At 52.9% G+C, this 22,562-nt stretch overlaps 1 protein-coding gene across 1 annotated transcript in view; it reads left to right on the top strand.

Annotated features, from left to right (window-relative positions):
* COL15A1 (collagen type XV alpha 1 chain) overlaps window positions 1-22,562 on the top strand; it is a 103,005-nt gene that overhangs the window by 45,904 nt on the left and 34,539 nt on the right. Inside the window, exons 8-20 of the mRNA XM_060154758.1 lie at window positions 2,240-2,395; window positions 3,604-3,756; window positions 5,621-5,757; window positions 6,202-6,208; window positions 6,267-6,407; window positions 10,316-10,366; window positions 11,538-11,624; window positions 12,791-12,916; window positions 13,790-13,852; window positions 20,818-20,853; window positions 21,271-21,411; window positions 21,593-21,661; window positions 22,482-22,517. Coding sequence (XP_060010741.1) covers window positions 2,240-2,395; window positions 3,604-3,756; window positions 5,621-5,757; window positions 6,202-6,208; window positions 6,267-6,407; window positions 10,316-10,366; window positions 11,538-11,624; window positions 12,791-12,916; window positions 13,790-13,852; window positions 20,818-20,853; window positions 21,271-21,411; window positions 21,593-21,661; window positions 22,482-22,517 — 1,203 coding nt within the window. The remainder of the gene's footprint in view (window positions 1-2,239; window positions 2,396-3,603; window positions 3,757-5,620; window positions 5,758-6,201; window positions 6,209-6,266; window positions 6,408-10,315; window positions 10,367-11,537; window positions 11,625-12,790; window positions 12,917-13,789; window positions 13,853-20,817; window positions 20,854-21,270; window positions 21,412-21,592; window positions 21,662-22,481; window positions 22,518-22,562) is intronic.

Below are 22,562 nucleotides of genomic sequence, written 5' to 3'. Positions count from 1 at the left end.
GCCTCTGCTAAAACCCTTGTGTCAGCTCATTCTTTCCCCTATCCTGGGGTGAAAACTCAAGACACTTCTCTCCTCTTCCAGTTACTATCTGGTAACAACCTATTTTCACAGGTATTTCCAAAATCCCTGCAGCATAATATCAAAAATTCAATACAAATATAACCAGGAGCCAGGCAGGGAAGGAAGCATGGTTAGGGATATTTCCTCTCTGTTTTCTTACTTCTTTCTCCTCCCTCTCATCACTCCCCCCATTACCCGAAAGTCTGGCCCACCTGGAGAAAACGACACAGTTTTTTTGATTTTTTTTTTTTGCGGTATGTGGGCCTCTCACTGTTGTGGCCTCTCCCGTTGTGGAGCACAGGCTCCGGACGCTTAGGCTCAGCGGCCATGGCTCACGGGCCCAGCCGCTCCGCGGCATGTGGGATCTTCCCGGACCGGGGCACGAACCCATGTCCCCTGCATCGGCAGGCGGATTCTCAACCACTGAGCCACCAGGGAAGCCCCACGACATAGTTTTATGGGGCTGGTCAGACAGTGATCTGGGCCTTTTGTGGGGAAGATATCTGGCTGCTGGAACATTCTCTCACGGGGGCTTTTGTGATTCCTTACAGGTCCTCCTGCAGGGAATCTAGGACCCAAGTCCATTTTTGGCCTTTCAACTTCCGCCTGGGCTTCCACCCTGTGCTGGTCACCCTGATCCTCTAGGGGGCCCTTTGGGTGGGAGTCCGTCTCCAGATGGCTTTAGCTGGCTCCCTTTGGAAGGGTCATATCAGTCATTCACTAGGAAAACAACTGCAGAGCAGATATCTCTGTCTCTCTCTCTTGACTCAGTCTGGATGGCTCCCTGCTTTTGCCTTTGGTAGTTCCCTAGAGGGAATCAAACCCCAGTCCCTTTGCCTCCCAAAGTCCAAACACTACATACCCAGCTCACCAAATGGTTTGTGGTGGGGGCCAGTGGGGAGCCACAGCACACAGAAAATTGTCTCCAAAGGAATTCTTACAAAAGTCTCTAAGCACTCAACCCCTAAATGAATTCTTTACCTTTTCTTACATAGCCGAAGGCAGGTGGTGGGCGAATGCTGATAGAACTGATTCCATTTCATTCTCTTTGCCTGTCCCATGTAAGTCGTCTGGCTCCTTTTTTTAGAACACGGAGTTTACCTGAGGCTTATGGAATTGTACTTTGGGGCTTTAGCTGACATTGAGTCAGAAAAAAAATCTCATTTTAAAATCCTATGATATCATCTTTTCTCTGTTTTGGGGGGACAGTAATTCTGTAAGGATTTGATGTTATATGGAAAAATGGTTCTGTAGGCCAGTAAGTTTGGGGAATGATCCACTCTGTATTCTTCTCACAGAGAAGGCTCTGAGAAGTCCTTCAGCAAAGAAATATGTCTAACTCTGATCAGCCTAGTGTTTTTAGTATCCAAAAGAACTACATTTTTGGGGGGTTCCCTGGTGGCCTAGTGGTTGGGATTCCAGGCTTTCACTGCCGGGGCCAGGGTTCAATCCCTGGTCGATCCCGCAAGCCATGAGGTGTGGCTGAAAAACAAACAAAAAAAAAGCCCAAAGAACTACTTTTTGCAGCAAAACGAAGCAAAACCCCACCCAAATTTTTTTTAAAAACAAACCTTTGTGAAACAGATAAAACAGTCGGTTTGGTGACACCAACAGCCAAAGCTGCTCTCTGTTGCCATTTCCTGCATCTGCTGTGTAACCTTCAGAGAATCTGCCTGTGAATTTCCCGCAGAAACTGAGTCACAGGGAAAGAGGGGGGGTGTCCAGTCTGGAGAAGGCTGAGGAGGGCGGGGTTGCTGCCTGCGTACCTCTGAAGCACCATCATGGACGAAGACACTTGCCCTGTTCTTATGGCTCCTGGATGCGCACGTAGGGGAGGTCACAGGGAGGAAGACAGGTCTCGATTGAAGTGTCTAGCGCTATAGCAGGAGGCGTAGCTATATGTGTCTCAGGAGGCACTGATCTCCCAGTCACTGGTGTGGCAAACAGATGCTTGGAATCACATGGGAGACACATGTGCCTTGCAGTCTCTCCTGCCACAGGGATTCTGGGACGGTTGTGGAGCTGGGGTAACATCACAGATAAAAAAGTGCCTTGAGGAAAGAAGCTACAGAAATGCAAGCGGCCGGAGGACACAGGCAGTCAGTCTTCTCCAGCCACAGCCACCTTGATCGGGGGCATGGGCAAGTGGCGTGGTCCCTCGTGATGCCTTTGTTCCCAGGGTCCACATATGGAAGAAGGTTTGGCAGCAACAGCAGCAGCTGGGGAGGCCAAGGTGTCCATCAGCACTGCCAGGGAAGCAGAGGCCGGCAGTGTGCCCACCGAGGGACTGACCCTCTCCATGTCCACCGAGCACCCTGGGGAAGGGGTCACTCTGGTAATTAGCTCAGAGTACATGCTCCGCTTCACTTGCTTCTGGAGTTTGGTTGCGTCTCAGGTGGGAGCAGTCACTGGCCTTCCTCACCTCTTTGCAAAGGACAGAGTGACATCCTTGTGGGGCCGAGTCCCAGTAGACACTGATTTGGAGGCCGAGGCCTCTGTTGACTCATTCAGCAGGTGTTTGTGGAGTGCTGTGCTGGGCTCCAGGTGAATAGGATAGACCCAGCTCCTGGGAACAGAGAGGGAAGAGGAACAATAGAGGCACAGGGGAGCATCAAAAGGGTCCCAGAGCCCAGACTCGGGGGACCAGGAAGCCTTCCTGGGGAAAGGAGGCGAGACCAGGGGGATGCTTAGAAGTGATGGGGTGAGACGTGTGTTTGGGAGGTGAGCCAGAAGGAGCAAAGGCCTGGAGGCATCAACAGGAGCACACACAGACCTAAACAAGCGCAGCATGGCTGTGGGGCCTGGCGTGAGCAATGGGGAGGGGAAATGTGGCTAGAGAAGCCTCTGAGACCGTGGACGCCGTGAGACGGAGCCTGAGTGTCCAGCAGAAATGGGAAGTCACTGAAGGGTGTTTTTTTTTTTCCAGATTTTATACATGCTCTTTAATTTCAGCTTTCAGTAAAGCATGAGTGACCTTAAACTCAATTATTTGATCTTAGCTCATTTTCCTTTAAATAATATATAACTTTTATTTATTTTTGCTCTCATTTTTACTTATTTATTAAAAAATATTTTTTGCTCTCATTTTTACTTATTTATTTAAAAATTTTTTTATTGGAGTATAGTTGCTTTACAATGTTGTGTTAGTTTCTGCTGTATATACAGAAGTCAGAGTGAATTAAGTCAGAAAGAGAAAAGCAAATATCGTATATCAACGCAACATGTGGAATGAAGGGTATTAAAGCAGGAAGTGATGTAATCACAGTAGGATCTTAGAAAGATTGGGGGAAGCAAGCCTCGGGGGGGAGGGTGGTGGGTTTGGAGGCTGTGTCTAGGTCTGGGTCAGGGGTGGTGTTTTCTTGCTCTGGGAGTGGCCAACGATGTCACCTCCTGCCAAGAGTCCCAGTGAGTAAAGGCCTGGGAAGCATCTATTGGACCTGTCACCACAATGATCAGTAACCTCGGGGAGGGCAGTTTTAGCTTCCCCTGGCCACAGCGCAGCGGATCAGTGATGGGGCCCCTTTGTGACGTCTTCCTATTCAGGGTCCAGATAACGAAGAAGGTTCAGCAGCGACAGCAGCAGGGGAGGCCGAGGTGCCCGTCAGCAGTGCCGGGGAAGCAGAGGCCAGCAGTGTGCCCACCGGGGGACTGACCCTCTCCATGCCCACTCAGGACCCTGGGGAAGGGCTCACTTTGGTAAGGAGTATAACGTGCTGGAAAGTTGAGGTCACAGCTGGGAGCGGATCCTGGCCTTCTCAGGGGGCCGGTCTCCATTCTGTTCAGCAAATCCAGAAGAACCTGAATGGGGAGGGGACACCTCTCTGACCAAATACTCCCTCAGAGGTGGAGTCTGCCGGTGCCTGGTGAGTGTACTGTGGGCCCTGGAGGCGTGGGGACAGAGCAGGCTGGTGCAGGGCTCGGGAGCCGGGGTGGAGGAGTGCTGGGTGTGAGTGGAGGAGGTGATGGCGGGCACCGCCATGCCCGTTTCTGGGTGCAAGCACAGGTTCTCAGAGCTCAGTGGAGGGTCCAGGTGCAGGCAGGCCCTGGCGGGGTCCAAGGGCATGGCCAGGCCTTCTCAGCCCTCTCCTCAGGCCTCACGGAGACACTGCTCCCAACTCCTGAAGACAGGATGCAAGTATCCTAGGACACTCAGACTCAACAGATTCAAACCTAGACTCCTATCTCCACTCCTTTTGTGTTCCCATCTCAGATGATGGAACCATCATCCCCCAGCTGCCTAATCCAGAATTCTCTTCCCTCTTCCTTACTTCCACGTTCTGTCACATGTCAAGTCTTGTTGATTTTTCTACCCCAGCACATCACAGATCTGCCTCCTTCTACCCTTCTCCAACGCCAGCCCCCTGTACCGAGACACCGCATCCCCAGCCCGGGCAATGGTTAAGGCCCTTCCTGGCCTCCTCCATCCTCTCTGCCCCCGGTTCCTCCTGGTGGGGGCAGCCCTCTGTGGACCATTGTCCTCGCTGCAGACCCCGCTCCCACACCTGGCCTCCAAGGCTTGCAGGGTCTGGCCTCGCCAGCCTCTAGGGCCACACCTTGGGCCACTGTCCCTGCTCTTGGCGCTCCAGCCTCACTGGCCTTCTTTCAGTTTCTTGAGCATACCTATTTCCTTCTTGCCTTAGAATCTTCCCACACCCTCCCCTCTCTGCCTGGAACCTTTTCCTCCTCCTTCTTCCCTCCTTTAATTCCTGCTTATCCTTTAGAGTTCAGCTCAAACACCGCTTCATCAGGGAGGTGCCTCCCAGGCTGTGAAGTCTCCCCGTTAGACACATTCACAGTACCCCAAACGACTCCTCGGAAGGCCTCATCACAACTGGCTCCCTTCCAGGCTGGAGGCTCTGTGAGGCCAGGGATCACATACGTCTTGCTCACTGATCTGTCTTCATCCCGGCTGATGCTGGGGACTCAGTAGATGTTTGCTGAGTGAGTGAAACGAGGGGCTTGTCAGGCCATCACATGTCAACACTGGCCTTTGAGATCATTCCACACATTCACTCCCAGCCCTTCACCTCTGGTCTAATGTCCAGACAAGGAAACCTTACAGTGGGGAAGGTGTGCCCTGGCCAGGTGACGGGGCTCCCAAGGCCACTTGGCAATTACATGGATTATTGTAATTAACAAATCGTCACCACCACCTTCTCCTGCTTCTTCTTCCTCTTCTCTTCTCTACTCCTTCATCTCTCTTCCCTCCCTCCTTACCTTTCCTTCTTCTTTAAAGGCAAATGCCTTGTCACAGGCTGAGAAAACTAGGGTTCAGGTCCCAGTTCTACCAAGTCTTTACTCAACAGAAACTAGAACTTAACTAGCAGAGCTGTCTGGAGACAGAAGGGCTTCCTGCGGAGGTAGGGAGTGCCAGTTCCTGAGGATGCGCAGGTTTGGGCCAAAGCACGCGGCAGAGGTGTGCTGGAGGGTACTCCAGGGCAGGGAGGGGACGACCTGAGAGGTATGTGATGGCCTCAGCAGGTTCCTCCCCATAATCACACACCCACCAACCAGGGGTGTGGATGAAGTGTCACGATCCCTTATGCCAATTTCATTTCAGGGTCCAATCAGTGAAGAAAGCTTAACAATAGCTACAGCAAAAGTGCCCCTCAGCACTTTTGAGGAAGAGGAGGCCAGCGGGTTCCCCACTGATGGCCTGGTTCCCCTCACACCCACAGCGGCCCCAAGCAAGCTAGTGTCTCCTAGCATCCTCTCTGGCTCACAGTGGGGAGAGAGGTCAGGGTCACGAGACAGGAGCAGTTGCCGGCCTTCCCAGAGCCAAGTGCACAGGCAGCTTCGTTAGAGCATTTATCTGGGTCGGCACCAACTGGAGGGAGGCAGGATGTAACTGAAGGAGCAGAGCAGAGGGGGTCAGGGGAGCAGGCTTTGTCCTGACCCTCTACCCCCATCTTTGTCCAAGGAGAACTTTCTCGGAATGTGGTCCAAAGTTAGACAGCATTGCTGGGGTGAGAGGCAGTAAGCACCATGACTGGGGAGGGGGTTTAGAGGAGATGCATGTTTCAGAAGGGGATTATGAGTCTGTGCTTCTGTGAGTGTGTTGGGTGTAATGACAGTTGTAGGTAGGGAAGTGCTTTGAAATTGGGCTAGTGCCACTGAAAGGAAAGTCAACGAATCTCCCAGCAGCAGTGTGCACATTGCATCATGGGTGAGGTGACTTGATTCATCGTGTTGGTTTGGCTTCTCAGGGTCCTGGTGATGAAGACTTAGCAGCAGCCACAACAGAGCAGTCCCTTCCCACGGCTGGGGCAGAAGAGTTGGGTGGCGCTCTCCCTGAGGGGCCCCCGCTTCCCATACCCACAGTAGCTCCTGAAAGAGGAGTCCCTCCGGTAAGTGAAGATTTCACTTTGCATAGAGGCATGAAGATTTGACTTGGCTGGTCTTACAGAGGAGAAAATGAAAGACCAGAGGCATGGGAGGGGCCTGCTCCTGGCTTTCCTAGAGGGAGGTTTTCATTTTGGTTCGCAAAATGCGGAATTTGGGCTTTTGAGGGTCCTCCAACCTAGGAACGCACAAGGAAGCTGCAGTTTGTGGAGAAGAAGAAGCAAGAGGTAAAAACCTAGGGCGCCTGGCTTTGTGTCCCAAATTGCCCACTTCTTTAATTGGAATGAGAGCTTTCTAACAGGCAGAGCTGCCTGAAGATACAAAGGCCTATCTCAAGTGTCATTAGATTCCATCCTGGAGGTGGGGAAGCTTGTAAGACGTGGCAGGGACTGTAGAGGAAATAGAAGCATCAGAGGTGTGTTTGTGTGTGGGGGGGAGGGGGCAGAGGGTCACCTTCAGGTCCCTTCCAACACGAGTTTTTGGGTTGCAACTGTACGACCTCACGCAAATCCCTTTGGGCTTCAGTTTCCTCATCTGTAGAAGAGGGTGGCTGTGAGGTCAAGTCAGAATGCAGGTCAGGGAATGTTCGGAAAGTTCTATGCACAGGTGTGAGGTTGTCACCACTTAAGGGCTGTGACTTTGTCTTTTAGAAGTGGGAAACCCAGAGCTGGTCCTCAGCATGGGCTTGTGTGAACTGGGGAATTAAATTGCCATTTAAGTGTCAATACATATATATATATATATATATATATATAGCGATACGCGGGCCTCTCACTGTCGTGGCCTCTCCCATTGCGGAGCACAGGCTCCGGACGTGCAGGCTCAGTGGCCATGGCTCACGGGCCCAGCTGCTCCGCGGCATGTGGGATCTTCCCGGACCGGGGCTCGAACCCGTGTCCCCTGCATCGGCAGGCGGACTCCCAACCACTGCACTACCAGGGAAGCCCTAAGTGTCAATATTTTTAAAGGAAAGAATTCGATTGGTGACCAGCTTGGGCCTCCCAGTTCCCCAAGCAACACTTGGTCACACATGCTTTCAGAGCCTTGACTCAAGTTACAGACATGTGGTCCCTTGGCCACAGCGCTCCAGGGCTGACCTGGGATGGGAGGGCTGTGGGACAGGACACCCGAGAGCTGGCTGTGAATCCTGAATGCCCACGGCTGCAGCGCCCGGTGGTCATTAAGCACTGCTTGGTCTCTTTATTTTTTATTTATTCACTCATTGATGTTCTCACTGACTCAGTGCATAGCAACTCAGGGCCCTCAGTCCATACACTTGGAGATTGAGATGAATATGACCTCATCCCTGTCCCCAAGGAACTCACAGTCAAGGGGCTGGAAATAAGCCTTTTGCACTGACATTTATTAAGCACTCTGGGTTCCAACTTGATCTGATTCTATGCACACCACCACTCTCTGGTACAAGGAGAATCGTCTCCATTTTCCAGGTGAGGGGAGTGAGACTTAGGTAAAGGAACCTGCCTGCTGTGGCACACCCTTAAGAGCAGGGCTGGGATTTGAACGCAGGCGTGCTGGCCTGCAGAGCTCATGCCCTAGAGCATCCCCGAGAGTGTGGTATGGTGGAGAGGTCCCAGAATGGGAGCCGGGAGGCTGAGGTTCTGACTTGTGGTGAGTCTTGGTGTTGCTGTCTATAAAAAGAGGAAGCGAGCGAGAGCTCTGGTTTTTAACCTTTTCTTCATCTTAGAGACACCTGGGAAGCTTAGGCCGCTGCAGGTGTCCGAGTTCACTGCCAGACCAGTTGAGGAGCCCCTGGTGCTGGGGCTCATGCTCCCAGGAGACTCTACTGGGCAACAAACATGGAAGCCACCAGGCTGGCTGTGATGCCTGTGGCCCTGGGCTCGCTAAACAGCCCCCCTGCTCCTCTGCTTCTCACCCCAAGGGACACACAAAACACCAAGACTGCATCTCGCCACGGTGATGCCACATCAGGTGCAGCAGCACTGGCTGGCGATGCACCTTCACGTAGAGCCAGTTTTCCTTTTTCTTTTTCTAAAACTTTTTATTATGGAAACTCTAAAAATTCACAAAAGGACTTAGAATAGTATAATAACCCCCCCCCACACACACATACACATCACTCAGCAACATTACGCGAGTCGTGCTTTATCTGTTCCACCTCCTACAGCCATCTTTTTGAAGTGGAGGGAAGGGGAAGACTGGGGTATTTTAAAGCAAATCCCAAACACTGTATCATTTAACTCATAAACGTGTTAATGTGCATTGTTAATAGGTTGATCCTGGGACTTTTTTTTCCCCTTAGCCACAGTGTCATCCATCAGTGGTAATAATGGATGTCATTATCTATCTAACAAAATTGACAGAGGTTCCTTCATATTATCTAATACCCTAGTTATTTAAAAATGCCTTTTTGCACTTAGTTTGAATCTGCATCCAAACAAGGTCTGCTTTGTGTTTGGTTGATGTGTCTCTTAAGTCTCTTTTGGTCTATGATTGCTTCCCACCTACTTTGTTCTTTTTGCCATTGATTTATTGGGAAACCTGGTTCAGTTGTCCTTGGATCCTTTATATTTTGTGCTTTCAGAAGCTGGCACTTGGTGAGGGCCTGGTGAGACCAGCTATGCTGGTGACAGTGTCAGTGGTTTACTACTGCTGAGAAGTTCTTGATCAACACATATCAACACCATAAAACTGCATATTGTTGACCCAGACACTTCTGTTCTAGGAATCAATCCTAAAGGAGATAGATAGTCTGTTGTGTAAAAAGGCTTTGTGTACATGGATGTTAATCTCAGTATTGTCCATAATGGAAAAAAACTAGACACAGTTTAACTAGCCAACAATAGGGGAGTTAACTGAATTAAAGGATGTTCAAATAATGGAACATTATGCAGCTATTAAAATTATACTTATTAGGAGTATTTAATGATGGAGGAAAATACTTACCATATAATGCTAAGTGGAAAAAAAGCTGGTTATGAACTTCAGTATACTGACTGGGCTGACCCTGGAGGAGTCCTAGCCTAGTGGGACCAACACACGCACAACTGAGCTTCAAGTCAGGTGGTCCTACTGTGGTCTTAACTATTTAAAAATAGACACATGCAAAAACCCTGGAAGGAAATACCTTCCCTAAATGTCGGCAGCTGTGGCCTTAAAGTAGTAGAACTGTGAGGGTTGGTAGGTTCCTAATACATGGTGGTTTTTCCGTCAAGGGGGCTTCTGACTTTTCCAATGAGATGTTTAAAAAAATTTTTTTTTAATTTTTCTTTTTTGGCCTCTCCATGTTTGCAGGGGTCTTAGTTCCCCGACGAGGGATTGAACCCGGGCCACGGCAGCGGAAGCACAGAGTCCCAACCACTGTACCGCCAGGGAATTCCCGTCCAATGAGATTTTTAAAAAGCTCCAAGAAGAGAGAGAGAGGGAGAGAGGTGTGGGGAGAAAGGTGAAAGAGAGAGATGAACATGCAGGATTTCATCGTGGCACATAAGTAATGAAGATAGATCACCCTAAGTGCCTGTGTCAGGAATTTGTGATGAATTGAAATGGGTGCCCCAATTCCTGAGCAGACAGTTTAATAACACAGTAGGGACAGTCATGGGAGTACCCACTCTGGAATATCTTTCGGATCATTTTGAATCTCAGAGTCACCGAAGGCAGTGGGTGAGAGGGGCATTCATGTCTGGCTCTGCCACACCCCTCTCTCTGTTTATTCATGTATAAAATGGGGATTGTAGAACCTTCTCTCTGGGATGTGGTGAGGATTAATTGAATGAATACATGGAAAACTTTACCTGGCACATAGTACACGCTCAACAAATTAGGTATATAGAACTCCTGCATAAGCCTCCTCTTGAAATAAGCACAGTTTCTGGAGAGAGGAGGGGAGTGGGAAGGGGTGTCCAGTGTTCCACTGACATCTTGTTCTCTTTAGGGTGAAGCTGGGGAGGGGCTTCCTGACCCCCTTGGACCTGCTGGACCCACGGTGAGATTCCCACCCGGGGTTGTCACATGCACAGTGTGCAGGGGATGGGGATGCACAAAACAGCCACAGGCGGATCCTTCCTGTCTGCCCCCAAGTGCCCTCCAGTCAGAGCTCAGTTCTCTTTCCTGTAGCAGGACTCTCTCAGAGGGTCCAGGAGCAGAAACTATTTACATCCCATTTATATCCTGTGCCCTGAAAGACCCCCAGGTCCCTCAAACTAAGCACATCCCAAACTGCACTTGTCACCATGCTCCCAGGCCTGCTCTCCCCACAGGGTTCCCCTGCTCTGGGAATGGTACCCCATCTTCCTGATCATGAAGAGAGAAGCCAGGAAACATCCTCGAGTGCCCCCCCCTCAATTCAGTCAGTCCCGAAGCCCCCGAGTCTAGCTGTGCAGCACCTCCTCATCCCTTGGATGCTGGCAACAGCCTCCGTCTCCTCACCTTTATGTCATCACCCCCGTTCTCCCACCTACATGCCCACACTGCCACAACCTGCCTAGACTCAGCTCTAACCCCTAACCCAGCTCTTCCTTATTCGATGATTGAATTAGGCCTTGCCTGGTTCCCATCTTCAGGAACTGAGTACCAGAAAGGTGTTTTGGAAGTTTCCTTTTGTTCTTTGGAGGAATTTGATGGTATTCAACAAGTACATAATGAGTGCCTTCTCAGTGTCAGATCTCATGCTGGACACTGGGCACCCAGAGGTATCTCAGGATTGGGCCGACCCTGGAGGAGTCCTAGCGTAGTGGGACCAACACACGCACAGCTGAGCTTCAAGTCAGGTGGTCCTACTGCCAGATCCAGACCCTCGCAGTGGCTGGTGGGAACACAGAGTAGGAGAGGTGAATTCTCTCTGAAAATGGGGTTGGGCAGGGCTCCATGGAGAAGGTGACCATGGAACTGGGCCTTGAAGGATGAGTAGGGATTTGAAAGGCAGCAGAAGAGGCTGTGAAAGTGTCCTGTGTTTGAGGACTGGCTGTGTGTTGGCCGCACAGCAGGGAGGGGGAGAGGGAGGAGGGCAGCTGTAGAGGGGACAGGGAGAAAAAGCCAGAAGGAAAGTTGGCAGCAGCAGTTATAGGGCCACAGAATATGGGAAAACTTTCAGTGACACAGCTGTCCTTGGAGAGGAGCAGGTGAAACCAAGCCGTGGGAACTTTTTCTCTGTACAGGTGGGAGCGGAGGCTGAGGGCTCCAGCCTGGGCTGGGGCGTGGACGTCGGCTCTGGTGACCCAGTGCCCAGCGAGGAGCTGTTAAGAGTAAGTGTGAAGGGTTAAACAGCCTAGCGTCGGGGGCAGCCTTCACGAGGATCCAGGAGGGAGGGACAACAGGGGCCGATAGCAGATGAAAGCAGGTTGCCACCGTTGATAACTCTTGCGGCTGATGGTGGGCTCCTGGGGCTCACTATCCTTTCCCCTCTATATTTGTATGTTTGGCATTTCCGTCTTCCATCAGTTTTAAGTGAGTCTGAGCCTTAGTTTATAGTCAGGAGCCCCACTTGGCCACTTGCCTCCTTCCCCCGGCAGCCTTCTCCAGCAGGCTCTTTCACAGCAGGTATGCCCATGACCTTCACCTCTACCACCTGGCTCTGCCCCCCACCCCCTTACCCATTACAGAGACCTGCTGGCCTCTCCTCTAGATAGCATTTCACACTTTGGCTTCCAAACCCTTCTCAAAATCCTTCCTACCCTGAGGCGGCCCCCTCCCTGCCTCTCCAGACCACTCATTCTGCCTCTTTGGCGCCTCTTGCTCTCCCAGCCTCTTGCCCAAGGCTGGGCCCCCACTGGTCCCTCTAGATTTCCCCCGGGAGCACCTCTCTTCTCAGCTGCATCTCGCGCCTCTGTCCCCAGGGCCCCAACCTCATCTCCATCCCTTCCTCTGAGCCCTTGTGCTGAATCCCCACCTAGAAGGCTCTACTGGGCTGCCCTTCTGCTCACTCATCATGACAGGGCTGGAAGGGTTCAGGACTCACTGGATGAGTGGAGCGGGACCCAGCTGGGACTTCCAAGCTGGTGGCATCAGCCAACCCAGCCCGAGGCTAAAGAGACTAGTACACTGCAGGGATGTTTTTAATAAGGGTTAACAATAGGCAGTTTTGGACTAACCTCTCAGGCAATCAGAAAACTAAATTAGAGCAACTCTGAGAATTCCAACAAATTATATTTTTATTATGTACATACATCTGGGGAGAAAACATGATATAATGCGCTTAAAAAGACCTGGATTCACATCCCAGCTCTTCTCCTAATTAGCTGTGTGTGTGAGCTCTTGGGCAAGTCACATCATGTCACTAAGCCTCAGTTTCCCCATCTTCTAAGTAGGAATACCAGTCTCTACTTGTAGAGTTGTTTTCAGAAATGGAGTGAATGGAACATATATATTTGTCCCCTCCTGCACTGTTTCTTAACAAGGTGTCTATTTTTAGGGTCCTCCAGGTCCCCCAGGCCCACCTGGCTTACCTGGGATTCCAGGAAAACCAGGAACTGATGTTTTCATGGGACCCCCTGGATCCCCTGGAGAAGATGGACCTGCTGGTGAACCTGGTCCCCCGGTAAGCTGCTGAAGCCATTGCCCCCACCCCCGTGCCTATGGGGCTTCCTTTAGCCAGGGAGGGGGTACAGACTGCAGACCCCAGCGCTAAGGCTTACGACAGGGAGCGAGGAACTAGCTAGCGTTTGTAAACAAATTCCTCCTCGGCTGAAACATTACTAAGACTCATAAGAAGCAGCAGCCAGGCTTCCCTGGTGGCTCAGCGGTTAAGAATCCGCCTGCCAATGCAGGAGACACGGGTTCGAGCCCTGGTCCGGGAAGATCCCACATGCGGCAGAGCAGCTAAGCCCGTGTGCCACAACTACTGAGCCCGCGCACCTAGAGCCCGTGCTCCACAACAAGAGAAGCCACCGCAATGAGAAGCCCGTGCACCGCAGCGAAGAGTAGCCCCTGCTTGTCGCAACTAGGGAAAGCCCGCGAGCAGCAGTGAAGACCCAGCACAGCCAAAAATAAATAAATAAAATTTATTTTTTAAAAAAAGCAGCAGCCAAGAAAAACATCACCCTGCACATTGTTCCGCTGCTTTATCTTAGTGTAGGAAATGCAGGCTCCCGTAGAATCTCGGAATCGTAGAGCACCAGTGCTGGGCCCGGGGTGGGAGGCCCCCAGAAACTACCTCGTCCAGCCCTGCCCCCGACTCCCCACAGAAGAGAAAATGCAACCCAGAGAGTGAAGGACCCTCGTCCACAGATGCAGAGCCGGCCGTGGCTGAACTGGGGCCAGGACAGTTGTTCTGCTATGGGCTGACACAAGGCTTTGGACCCACTGGCCTCACCCACTTGGTCTTCCCAGCCCTGGCCTCCTTTTCCAAAGAGGGTTCATATTTGATTCTTCTCAGAGATGTTGTGGGCTGATTATCCTTGATGTTCCTCAGGGCCCTGAGGGAAAGCCTGGACTTGACGGAGCCTCCGGCCTTCCTGGAATGAAAGGGGAGAAGGTACGGAGAAGAGGGGGGCGGGCTCCAACACGGGGAATCACCAGGCCCAGCCTGCCTCTCTGACGTCTAAGCCTGACCTTGCCTGATCCCATCCTGGTCCGCGCTGCTGGATGTCTCCCCATCCCGGAGCTCTTTATGCCCAAACCTGCACTCAGCGTCTTCCCCTGCCCACTACTGCATGTCCCCAGCTTCCGTGAATGGCACTGCCATCCACGAGTCCAGCCCCCTGGACTCGAAAGCAGCGTCTTCTCTAACTCCTCCCTCCTCTCCCTTTCCTACCATGAACCATCTGTTGCCAAGACTGGCCAATCTGATGTCCACCTCTCTTTCCGCCGTGACATGACATTCATCTCTCCTCGCCTGCAGCGTGGCATCAGGCTCCTCGCTGGTGCCCCCTTCTCTCCACCCACAATCCAGCCTCCAGCTACCTGCCCAGTCCATCTTCCTAGAGCAGGCTCTCACCACGCACTGCCCTCTCCACTGAGAAAGCGCCAGCAACCCCCCGTTGCCTGCAGGACAGAGCCCTCACTACGTGCAGACCTTCAAGGCCCTTCCCGGCCTACCTTTCCAGCTCCACCTCCCGCCGCTTCCTTACACACCTGGCCTCCAGGCCAGCCAGCCAGCACTACTGAAAGGCTCTGGGCTTGCACAGCCTCCTGGCCCTGGCCTGTGGTTTCCTCTCTGGCCTGTCCTTTCCCTTCCCTCATTCTCAGAAGTTCCCAGTCCAGGGAAGCTCTCCTGGACTCTGTGAGCAGAAAGTACCCCTCCTTCCTCTGCTTCCCGTTAGCACAGTACTGATTCTGCAGGACCCCTCCAGCCAGGGTCACTGAAGCTGTTGGCTTACCAGTCTGCTCCCAAGCCCAGCCTTACAAGCAGGGTGTGAGCGCTGTCTGTGTATCCTTAGAACCTAGCCCAGGCTTCTGTGAGCAGTTTGATGCATGAATGAAACTTCTTCAGGCGCCCTTTTTGCCCTCCATTCCTGAGTCCCACACGCCCTCAGTCTCGCTCTTCTCTGTAAGCCCCTATAGTCTTCGGTTAAGGTTAAGCCACGTGGTGCTGTGGGGCGGGGTTCCTGCCCCTGCTACGCTCCCATGTTCCGCAAATGGGGGCAATAAAGATAAGGTGAGCTTCCTTCTAGAGATGTAGTCGTGAGCTTCACTGGGGTTCAGAGGAGGGAGGGGCCTCCCCTCTGGGGTGGGGACTGGAGGCCTTCTGTGTACCCAACCTGGACGGAGTTTTGGAAAGTGCTGACTCCCTAGACACCGTCCTTGTCACTGAATTTCCAGTTTCCGTCAGCTCTCAGGAGTATTTTTATTGAAACAGTAACTCGATTTTCGTGAAAAGCTCATTTCTCAGAAAAAGAAGAAACAATTGTCGAGCTTTATAGAACTCATTTTACACATACTGTTTCATAAAAAATTAAATTTTGCAGGAAACATCACAAGACTTACTCTCATCTTCCTTGTTCTTCTTACCAGCTTCCCTGCCCCCGACACTCCCCCCACACCCCGCCCCACACCCCTCCCACACCCCCTCCCCACACCCCCCTCACACCCCTCCCCACACACCTCTCCCCCACACACACCCCCCACGCAGCCCCCTCCCCACACCCCCCTCCCCACAAACCCCTCCTCACAGACCCCTCCCCATACACACCCCTCCCACACACACCCCTCCCAACACACCCCTCTCCCACACACCCCTCCCCACACAGCCCCCTCCCCACACACCCCTCCCCACACACCCCTCCCAATACACCCCTCCCCACACACCCCTCCCGCACACCCCCCCACATACCCCTCCCACACACACCCCTCCCACACACACCCCTCCCCACACGCCCCCCAATACACCCCTCCCCACACACCCCTCCCCACATCCCTCCCACACACACCCCCTCCCACACACCCCTCCCACACACCCCTCCCACACACACCCTTCCCCCCACCCCTCCCACACACACCCTTCCCCCCACCCCTCCCCACACACCCCTCCCCCACACCCCTCCCCACACACCCCTCCCCCACACCCCTCCCCACACACCCCTCCCCCACACCCCTCCCCACACACCCCTCCCCACATACCTCTCCCATACACCCCTCCCACACAGCCCCCTCCCCGCACACCCCTCCCCACACACCCCCTCCCCACACACCCCTCCCCCCACACACCCCTCCCCACACACACCCCCTCCCCACACACCCCTCCCCACACAGCCCCCTCCCACACACACCCCTCCCCACATGCCCCCCAATACACCCCTCCCCACACCCCCCTCCCCACATAGCCCCCTCCCCACACACCCCCCTCCCCACACACCCCTCCCCACACCCCTCCCACACACACCCCTCCCCACACACCCCTCCCCACATTCCTCCCACACACACCCCCTCCCACACCCCTCCCCACACAGCCCCCTCCCCACACAGCCCCCTCCCCACACACCCCCCTCCCCATATACCTCTCCCACACACCCCTCCCACACACACCCCTCCCCACACGCCCCCCAATACACCCCTCCCCACACACCCCCTCCCCACACACCCCTCCCACACACACCCCTCCCACACACACCCCTCCCACACACACCCACACACACCCCTCCCCACACACCCCTCCACACACCCCCCTCCCCACACACCCCCTCCACACACACCCCTCCCAACACACGCCTCCCCACACCCCCTCCCCAACACCCCTCTCCCACACACCCCTCCCCACACAGCCCCCTCCCCACACACCCCTCCCCACACCCCCCCTCCCAATACACCCCTTCCCACACACCCCTCCCCACACACCCCTCCCCACACAGCCCCTCCCCACACAGCCCCCTCCCCACACAACCCCTCCCCACATACCTCTCCCACACACCCCTCCCACACACACCCCTCCCAACACACCCCTCCCCACAACCCCTCCCCACACACCCCTCCCACACACCCCTCCCCACACACCCCTCTCCCACACACCCCTCCCCACACAGCCCCCTCCCCACACACCCCTCCCCACACATCCCCTCCCCGCACACCCCCTCCCCGCACACCCCTCCCCACACACCCCCCTCCCCACACAGCCCCCTCCCCACACACCCCTCCCACACACCCCTCCCACACACACCCCTCCCACACACACCCCTCCCACACACACCCACACACACCCCCTCTCCACACACCCCCCTCCACACACACCCCTCCCCACACACACACCCTCCCCACACACACCCCTCCCCACACACCCCTCCCCACACATCCCTCCCCACACAACCCCCTCCCCACACTCCCCTCCCCACACACCTCTCCCACACACCCCTCCCCACACACCCCCTCCCCACACACCCCTCCCCACACACACCCCCTCCCCACACACACCCCTCCCACAGACACCCCTCCCACACACACCCCTCCCACAGACACCCCTCCACACACACCCCTTCCCACATCCCTCCCACACACACCCCCTCCCACACACCCTCCCACACACACCCTTCCCCCCACCCCCTCCCCCATACCCCTCCCCACACACACCCCTCCCCCCCACACTCCTCCCCACATACCCCTCCCACACACCCCCCTCCCCACACACCCCTCCCTGCATACCTCTCCCACACACCCCTCCCACACAGCCCCCTCCCCGCACACCCCTCCCCTACACCCCCCTCCCCACACCCCCCTCCCCGCACACCCCTCCCCACACACCCCCCTCCCCACACACCCCCCTCCCCACACACCCCTCCCCACATACCCCTCCCACACACACCCCTCCCCACATCCCTCCCACACACACCCCTCTCACACACCCCTCCCCACACACCCCTCCCACACACACCCCTCCCACACACACCCCTCCCACACACCCCTTCCCACACACCCCTCCCCTACACACCCCTCCCTGACTGGTCTCGGACTTAAAAATACCCACGCCCATGCCCACATCGGCACACAAACACCCTCACAGGCGCATTCTGCAGCTGCTCAGACGCTCGGTTGTGCACAGAGCAGCAGGCTTGCCCAGACTAATTGTGGCAGATAAATCACATTTTTCTTCCTGGAATTTGCTGTGAGGCCTAATTTGTTGCCCTGTGTGTATACGATGTTTTCTGGTCAAGGAAAAGTAGACTCTAGAAGGACTTTGAAATTTTCATCTGGAGAGCTAGCTGGAGGAAAGCCTCGCACATGACATTTACCCCCCACCCCCACGCCCCCCCCAAAAGTAAACCAAGGAGAATAGTCTGAATGTGAAATAACAAAAATTGCTAAAGAAAATGAATAATCTCAGGGATGTAACACCACATAAGATCCAATGATACATTTGATCCTTGATGCCCCTCTACAATCTCTGCTCAGCTTACACACCTTCAGTGACAGGGGACTCATTTCCTGCCTTTATATGTACAAGCTGGATAAAATCATCTGTTTCTGAGAAAGATAAATCAAGGTCCCACATATCTTCTAGAACTTCCTTTGAAACTGCTACAAGGTGTACTTTTGATTTGAAAAGAGTCAGGAAAGCAATTGAAAAAGTACAGTTTTTTACCTTATGAACATCTTTTTCTTGAACGGGGTCAACTGGCAACACAATAATAATGTTTTCAGAGGATAGAGTCCAAAAGTCAAGAGATGGGACTAAGTTAACTTCTATTTCACAATATCCCTGACTGTGATTTGACTTGTTACTTGAAAAATGCATAAGGTTGGTACTTCCTTCAAGGACAGATTGCGTCAGGCAGCAGAAGATGGTGTGGCTGGTCACACCCAAGAAAAGCAGACAAAGAAACTGTAGCCTGCAGATTGGGCAACAAAACTGGAACCCGATTCTTTCTGTTTCTGCCTGGGATAAAAGGTCACACTTAATTTTTCCCATGTCAGGCCAGCAGGCGGGGAAGTGACAGAGTCTAGCCAGCCAGCCTTGCTTCCTTCTGCAAGCACCCCTCTCCTCCCACCATCCCATAGAGTAACGGGATTCTTTCTGTGATGCTCTCTTCAGGTGTGTCTCCTCTGTTATTCAACCCTTCTGTAGAGTACTTTCTCTCAGCAGTTATATATTTTTGTCTCTAAGGTCTCTAATTGATTTTTTCTTTTTTAAAAAATTTATTTATTTTTGGCTGTGTTGGGTCTTTGTTGCTGCGTGCGGGCTTTCTCTAGCTGTGCCGAGCAGGTGCTACTCTTCACTGTGGTGCACGGGCTTATCATTGCGGTGGCTTCTCTTGTTGTGGAATACAGGCCCTAGGCGCACAGGCTTTAGAGCGCAGGCTCAGTAGTTGTGGCGCACAGGCTTAACTGCTCCACAGCATGTGGGATCTTCCCGGACCAGGGCTTGAACCTGGGTCCCCTGCATTGGCAGGCGGACTCCTAACCACTGTGCCACCAGAGAAGCCCTGATTCTTTACTATAACCACTGTTCTTATTTCATAATAGTTTGTCCTTGTTTCTTGGCTGTAATATCCTCCCTTTTCTCCCTGAGAATATATAGTATTTACTTAGACTCCTGATTGGATCGTGTTCTTAGCTGTTTCCTCAGGAAACCTTCCATGGTTGATGTTGTCGTTTCTCTTTCGGAGTGTTGCCTCTCCTCAAATGTGTAGTGTTTCTTGTTTGTGTGTTTGCTTTAGAAATTGGAATCCCTCTTTAGTCTGTTTCCCGCCTCTGTACAAATTACTAGGGAGTTGGGTGGTAGCTACTTCTGCAGGTTTCAGGAAGGCGACGGGAAGAGTAGGATGTACCATCAGGCAGGGTACCTCAACAGCTGATCTTAGGTGTTTGGGGTACCCCTGGACCTCCCAGGGTCCACTAGCCACCTGGGGCTCTGCCCTATCCCTTTGCTCCAGTAAACAACTCTTATTATCCTTGTAGCAGGAGTGGAAGTGGGAGGTGAGGGGAGATGGGCAGGGCTCCATGGCTATCTAGCTCCAGAGTTTCAACCTATCTCCCTGTCAGAGCCACACCCTGCTCCTGGCTTCCGCTCCTCCCTTGCCTGCTATTTTTCTACCTGTGGTTCCTCTCCACCGCTGGAGCCCCTGGCTTCAGCTTCCCATGTTTTCTCTTTGCCCTTCCTCACTGTTTCAGATTCAGTATCACTTGCCATCTTATTTTTGAGCATGACTATTTTGGAACTATCCACTCTGTCATTGCTATGGATTTGATATAGGAAGGGGAATCTGGCCCAGGGAAAGAGGGGTTTGGGAGAAGGCACAGCCTTAGATGGCGGGTGTATCACGGTGTCAGGGCCTTCTGTGTGGCCGTGCAATTGCTGGCTTCTTCTCTTGTGGGTGCTTCTGTGGTTTCCTTGGAGGTTCTCTAGCGGGGAGCCCCCGACTGCAGTCCTCTGATGTAGTGCAGTGTCTCCTGTGCTGGCCACTCCTGACCATCAGCCCCCATCGGTCCTCCCCTCTATCTGAGCTCGCAGCTGACTCCTTTCCTTGGGATCCACATCTGACCCCCCAGGAAACCTGTACTGTGTCTCCCATTGGCGGTGGCACGCAACCTGCTTTAGAGACCCCACCCCACCCCCATTTTGGGGCTATTCCAGCCAGATTTTGGTCTTTAGATTTTTCCAGAAAAGAACCAGCCATCATCCACATATCCCCAGAAGCCTAGGGAATACGTATCAAATTCTTGAAGTCCCTTCCCTTGGCTTCGAGGAGGGGAATCGGGCCCACCCAGTACACTGACAGCTCTCCAAGGGAATTCTTCCTCTACAATCTCTTCCTGGTTAATCTTCAACTTCTCCTTTTCACTCTTGAGGTAGGTGATGAGATAATAGTTGGAAGATGGGTTTCACAAGCTTTCAGCATGACCTGCTTAGCAAACTCACAACTACTGTAATGGGCTCAGGTTTGAGACATCAGTCAGAACTGAGCTGGAATAGTCCCATTTTAATGTCCTGTTACTTAAGAGTCTGAAATCCTGCGTTTTCTTTTAAACGTACCTAATGAAATTATATTAATTGGCCCCGATTTTTTTTTTCAGGGAGCAAGAGGACGTAATGGCTCATTTGGTGAAAAGGTAAAAAATGAAAATGAAGAAGAAAAAGCTTTCTCCTCCTTCCTCCCCTCTCTCTGAGTTTAGTATAATTGAACTGTTGGGCTAGAGTATTGAATGTATAAATGTCATGGATCAGAGAGAAACATCTGGAAGGAACTGCTTGGGAAAGGCAGAACAGCTGGAGCAGAGTGAATAACCCACCAGGTTTTCTCCTTTCTCACCCACCCCACCCTAATTCATTCAATGAGCGCCATTAGCTTATCTCCAAGTGAAATGTCAATTGGCAAGATGACTGTTTCTGTACAATCAAGTAGCGCTGATCAGAGAATCCAACGATCTAATTAAGTTCAAAGAACAATTTTCTGACTCGGTTGCGGATGTTGTTCCTTCTATGAGTGACTCCAAGGCTAGATAATCAGCCTGTCCCCTTCCTTACAGGGTGATCCCGGCAACAGAGGCTTACCAGGACCCCCAGGGAAAAATGGACAAGTTGGCGCTCCTGGGGTCATGGGACCCCCAGGGCCTCCTGGACCCCCTGGGCCCCGAGGTCCTGGATGTACAATGGGACTTGGATTTGAGGTGCGTTTCCTCCTTTCTGTGGTTAAAGAACAATGTGCGCTAAGGACTACCGGAAAGGCCAGCTAACTGAACGCCAAGGTGGTGCTGATTCCCCACTGAGCCCCAGCTCCCAGCATCACACCTGGCACAGGGAGGTGCTCGGGAATCAGTACTGAAATTCTCATTCTTCTTCCTTCCCTAGGATACTGAAGGCTCTGGGAGCATCAGGCTGTTGCAGGAGCCCAGAATCTCTGGACCAACGGCTTCAAGTGTAGGTTGACTTTTTACACCTTCATTTTGAGGATTGTCACGCTGTCACGCTGGAGTGGAGAGGCTGTGGGGTGCCATCCTGGCTCTGCTACTTTCTCTAATTTACCCGCTCTGCGCCTCCAGCTTCCAGCTGTGTGGTGGGGAGACCAGGTGCTCTTTATAGCTTGTTTCTTTGAGGAGTAGCACAGAGGTTTTGCACAAAACATCATGTGGGAAAACTTGAAAATTATCTTTCTCTCTCTCCGCAGTCCCTTACCATCGAGCATCTCTGCTTCATTGCCTCCTTCCTGCCGCCCATTCAAGACTCACACTTTGCCCCGTTTCAGAATCCCTTGCTCCTAACAAGTACCCTCCCCCACTGCATCTACCCCCCAGGGAGGTGTTGTCCATCTTCTTCTATGACACCTGCTCTCAAGAGGACCAATCCCCAGGATCTCATTATATTTGAGATCCAAGTGGTACCCAGAGCTGAGCACACCAGTGCAGGAGGAGCTGAGCCTCGCCAAGGGGAGCAGCACAGCCCCCTCCATGATTGAATAGGAAGACCTCCCCCACACCCCAGATGCAGAGTGCTCTGGGTTCAGGGTCAAAAGGACACTCACCCCGTGCTGGGAGAGGGCCTCTGGTCCTCTTACTGTCTGTGAGATATTCCTTCCTTCTGACTCTGTAAGGGGAATTTGCCCCTCATCTTTTGCTCCCATTATCTGGGACAAAATCCTTGTAAGAGCTTAGGGAGAGATGGCAAGATGGGAGGATAGATGGAGCGTGGACAAAGTGAATAGAAAAAAACCCAAAGAATATTTGTTTGTCTGTTTTGCCAGGGTCCCAAAGGAGAAAAAGGAGACCAGGGACCCAAGGTGAGGTCACAGATCTGAAGTGGGGGTGAGAGAAATTTTCAGCCT

The sequence above is a fragment of the Lagenorhynchus albirostris genome, chromosome 7, assembly GCF_949774975.1.
Source record: "Lagenorhynchus albirostris chromosome 7, mLagAlb1.1, whole genome shotgun sequence".
NCBI classification, from domain to species: Eukaryota; Metazoa; Chordata; class Mammalia; order Artiodactyla; family Delphinidae; genus Lagenorhynchus; species Lagenorhynchus albirostris.
Note: the sequence above shows the minus strand (reverse complement) of the source record. Positions and strands in the feature narration are given on the sequence as shown.